This window comes from Cynoglossus semilaevis, chromosome 8 (assembly GCF_000523025.1).
Source record: "Cynoglossus semilaevis isolate Cse_v1.0 chromosome 8, Cse_v1.0, whole genome shotgun sequence".
Taxonomy (NCBI): domain Eukaryota; kingdom Metazoa; phylum Chordata; class Actinopteri; order Pleuronectiformes; family Cynoglossidae; genus Cynoglossus; species Cynoglossus semilaevis.
The window spans coordinates 492,276-497,275 of record NC_024314.1 but is presented as its reverse complement, the minus strand read 5'-3'; the positions used below and the strand labels follow the sequence as shown (position 1 = coordinate 497,275).

The 5,000-nt window shown below is 36.2% G+C and overlaps 1 protein-coding gene across 1 annotated transcript in view; it reads right to left on the bottom strand.

The window, feature by feature from the left end:
• LOC103381419 (protocadherin-15-like) overlaps window positions 1-5,000 on the bottom strand; it is a 135,439-nt gene that overhangs the window by 16,875 nt on the left and 113,564 nt on the right. The window contains 2 exon segments of the mRNA XM_025057291.1: window positions 3,548-3,688; window positions 4,693-4,802. Coding sequence (XP_024913059.1) covers window positions 3,548-3,688; window positions 4,693-4,802 — 251 coding nt within the window.

Sequence of the window (5,000 nt, the reverse complement as noted above, 5' to 3'; positions counted from 1 at the left end):
TGGCACGGTAACTCTATCTCCAAAATCCTAAAATATTCACCATGTCTCTTCAGAAAACATCAAAAACTCCCCACGACTGTAGCAGCTCCTCTGATCTGGGTTCTCTTATGCTGTGAACTTGTTGAACCCTGCCATGTCCAGCCCATACACGGGGTAGCCAACTTTAAATGTTGGAGGGCCACTCAAATAAATGAGCTAAAAATCACATTTTCAAGAGTCATAAATGGTGGGGATCACCGATAGTTATTTAAGTCTCAGTTGTTGTTTTTTTTTTAAGATGCTTTATAGTGAGCACCACACGATATTTTCTCTTTGATTTTCAAAATCTAGTTCCTGGCCTGATCAGATGATTTGGCCCACAGGCTGCCAGTTGATGATCACTGCCATACATCATATAGTCTCTCAAAATAGTCCTTTTCAATTTTGCTGCTAGGACTATTCTTAACGCTAAGCCTCATTAATTCCACATGTAACTTATTTTTAATAATAATAATAATAATAATAATAATAATAATAATAACATTACTGTATTTTCCGGATTATAAGGGATTTTTCTTCCACCACATTCCTTTGGAGCCATGTGTCTCGCTGACCTTTGCCCCCCCCTCACGCCCACCATGATGCTCTGTGACACACTTGTCCCAGGATTTCCCACACTCTTCTGACAGATCAATGCCACGGAATCTGGAAGTGCATCACAATGAAAGTGTGTGTGAATGACCTTAAAACCTTTTTTCAATGTTTATAAAAGTCAATATGAACATTTTTAGTCAAAACTGTTTAAATGGTAATATAAAGTAAAAGATGTTTAATACTTGAATCTGTGATAGAAAAGATGTGATATTTTAAACAGGGGCGTCGTGACATCTGTTGTTAATAAGGCTCAGTGCCGTGTTGTGTCTCCTTTGAGTTGACTGTGATTTTAGTTTAGACTTTCATGGTCTGGTGTCATAGTGAGAAGCTGTTACTCCCCAGGGTGGCTGTTTCTGTGTGTGGGCGTGTGTGTCTGATGAGCTGCAGGTGTGTGTGTTTGACTGAACAATCACGTGTGACGTCAACAGGTGGAACCTGATGATTCTGTCACGAAGCCCAGTAGTTCCAGTGTCACTAAATTAAATAGGGTTTTTTTGTCTTTAGTTCCATCTGAATACTGAACATATCAACAAGTACAGGTTGTTCAATAAATTCTAAGACAGATTTTTAAGAAATGTCAGAAACTGTGATGGGTTTTATTGTTATGTTTTTTAACTCTTTTTTGTTAATTTAAAAAATATACATTTTTTAAATTAACAAAAAATTACAATCTGTTAAAATCATTTCAAATCACAGCTTTACAACAGGATTTGATTTAGCTCCATGTTTCTTCGTCCTTTTCCCAAAACTGAGAGCCTAAACTGAAACAGGGCATTTTAAAAGAAACTTTTTTTCATTAGAAGAGACAAAGGAGCAAGGGGGTGCTAAAAACGTCTTTGGAATTATACAAAACAGGAAATATTCAAGGAAACACCGCTTGCAAAAATGGTTTAATCTACGATAGAAATATCAGAAAAATCTTCCAGTTTAGTAGTTTTTGTTGTATCCCATTTGCCTGTCAGACATTGATCTAACATAAGAGTTACTCTGAAACAGTTATCAAAGTATTTTCACAAATGTGTATATATATATATATGTATGTATGTATGTATAGTGGTATAGGAAATGGGATATACCATGGTCCAAAGTAAGAATCCAAAAAGAGAGAAGAAAAATGTATTAAAGTGACTTTGAACGTGACATGATTTGTGGAGTCTAACAGGCTGCCCTGGGTATTTTACAAACTGCTGATCTACTGGGACTTTGCACCATCTCCTGGGTTTCCAGACAATGCTGAGACATAGAAAAGAATCCAGTGAGCAGCAAAAAAATAAAAATAAAAAGTGAGTGCCATGTTTGTTACTTTCACACCTTAAACACTATTTACACCAGTTAAATAGGTGGAGAGAATTCTTTGTATTGAGTCGAAATGCACCATAACAAACTGGTGTGATCCCAACACCAAGACAAAAAAACAAAAACAATTTCAGATAACTATTTCAATTAAAACAGACTACTTATTCAGCAGACAGCACACTGGGCCAATCAAGCCTTTGAAATTCTCAGTGATTGCAACTTGGCTCGCACCGCATAAAGTCTTTGTGTGGCTAATAACAGAGTACAGAACCACATCCACATCAAACTTTTGCAGAATAAAAAGAGCTAATTCCATGGTTCTGAAAAAAATAAACGATGAAAAAAAAATGATGCAAACTTTTTATTTACATCTTAAAACTTCCAACCCTTCCTTTGAGTCAGAAAACTAAATTAAAACTGTTGCTGTGCTTATTTCTTTGCTTCATTAAATGCAAAGCAGAAAGAAGGAGACTCAGATAGATAGAATTTATTTAAATCAGTAAAAAAAGTTCTTTTCGCTGATTTTCCCGAACTCAAGAAAATTAATTTTGAAAGCACAGCTGCCAGCAGCATTGTCTGAAGACGCTCCGGCACTCAGAGTTGGCACTGATTAGCCTGGCCTGGATTAGCCTGGCTAAACTTTTTTATTAAAAAAAAAACTTCCCTGCTGAAGACTTGTTTTGGGGGCATTTCGAATATCAATAATTTTATCAGGTGCCAACCGTACTCTGGCTGATTCTAGCTATATTCTACCTTTTAGCTTTCATAATTTTATCAGGTGCCAACCGTACTCAGGCTGATTTTAGCTATATTCTGCCTTTTAGCTTTCTTCTTTATAATATTGCTATATATCAGGTTTTTCTTTAATAAACTATGGCGATGTTGACAGAATAGTAATTTGTGCAGGTCAGAACTATTTAACCTTACTTTTCACCAGCCAGGGTTTAGAACGTGACTTACACAAAAAATTGGAGGCATTTTAAGCTAAACGCTAACTTATGTCTGACTTAAAGGTCACTACTGACTTCAGTGACATCACCTCTAGAGCAGGGGTGTCCACACTTTTTTTTGACATGGGAGCCACTATTCAAAAGGCTTCAGTGATCTACCTGCAGTACATGTACTGTACAGTGCATGTAAATGTAAAATATACAGTATATACACTTATGTAAACTATACATTTTTTATTATACATGCATTATACATGCGTTTCTCTCTGGCACAGTATGATTAGATTCCTACAATATATGGTCTATATAAACTATATATAAACTGTATATAAACATATATAAACTATATATATATATATTTATATATTTTTATATATATTTATATATATTTAATATATATTTTTATATATTTAATTGCTAACGATCTTCCAGCAGTCCCTTTGCGATCAACTGCTAGATCCAGATCTCTTTTTTGGAACCCCTGCTCTAAAGCTACAGTAATTCTTTTTCAAAAATGTCACATATCCTGATAGTACATATTATATTTGAGCTAAAATATAAGGTAAACGTTGCAAAGACATCCGGTAAAAGCATGAGTGTAAATGGAAAGAGGAAAGAGTCTACCTTAGTATATGTAACAAAGAAAGATCCGGGGCACAAACACTTACTCTTTGATGGAGCTCGAAGGTTGGACGCCACCACTCTCATGGAGTCTGCTTCGACCTTCAGAACGAAAGAAGAATTGGCCTCATAGTCCAGAGCTCTGGCTGTGAAGATTTCCCCTGTGGTTTCGTTTAACCAGAACTCGCCTGGAAGCACAGGAGGCAAAAAACAATGGAAGATTCAGGTTGAGAGTGGACAAAAGAAAAAAAAAGAAATATTGATTGGTGAGACTTTTCGAAAAATCTTTAGTTTGTTTTAATTGTAGAGCTTCTTGAGCGCAGGGTTAACAAGTAAAGAGACGTTGAGTCATTTTAGGTCATTTGAATTTCATAGAACTAAAGAACTGTCTCCATATCAACGGTATATTTGGCTTGTTTTAACAACCCTATTATGGACAAACGTGCCATAAAGCATCTCAGTATGTGCACTTCAAAAAAGTATATTTTCAGTATATTCCTTCTAATATATATGTATATCTTGAACTATATTTGTCAAAGGGCCTGAATTGTCTTAAATAAATTAAAATATAAAACACATTTTTGATGGAATGTAAATGTTGTTGATCCTTTTTGATCCTCACAATTTTGGAATCCAGTCGCCGGATAGGACGATTCTGTAAAACTACATATGTCAGAAAGGGTTTTCAGCATTCTAAACCTTAAGGCCACTCATTTAAATCAAAATATATAGAGATTCTGTAACATTTCATATTGAAATGCACATTTTTTTCTCATCCAATAGCGTCTCTTTTATTTTATTTATTTTTTTATTAAGTATAAAGGTAATATGAAGAATATGGAAAAAACAGTTTTCAATTGAAATAGAAAATAGCACAGCCCATTCAGTCCAAGGATGGTTTTGGAACCCTCACTCTCATCCCCTTATCTGAGCAGAAAAGGAGCCACAGGGACATTTAAGTGGAGAACTTTGATCAACGACGCAATTATCACGGAGTACAACTGTGATTATACTAGCATGCAGTATGAGATAAAAAAACAACAACATTACAGCTCTTTGCAAGTAGTCACTGTAAACAAATTTATCGGATAGACTCAGACTTTCATTATCAGAATCAGAAGGCAGGCAGAAAAGCCAGCGGAGTCCACAGCAGTGGAGCTCTCTGCTTACACACAGCTCATAGTAAACTCACCTCCCTCGTTGCCTTCAGTGATGGAGTACACAATAGTCTGATTGACAGCAGCCGCCACAATGACTCCCACCGGGGTTCCGGTATCAGCCTGTTCACTTACAGGTGGAAATCTGGGGAAAGGGTCATTCAGGTTATATTAGCACGTGTGAACTGTGGGGCCATAGAGTGGAATGTTTGCAACGTTTGTCAAGAAAAGCTCGCTCTGCCTTGCTGCTGGCCAATGTACAATGAATTTTTAAACGTACTGACACACACAAACATTTCCTGAGGTCCTTCCACATCAACGTCTCCTCTTTTTTTGACATCTT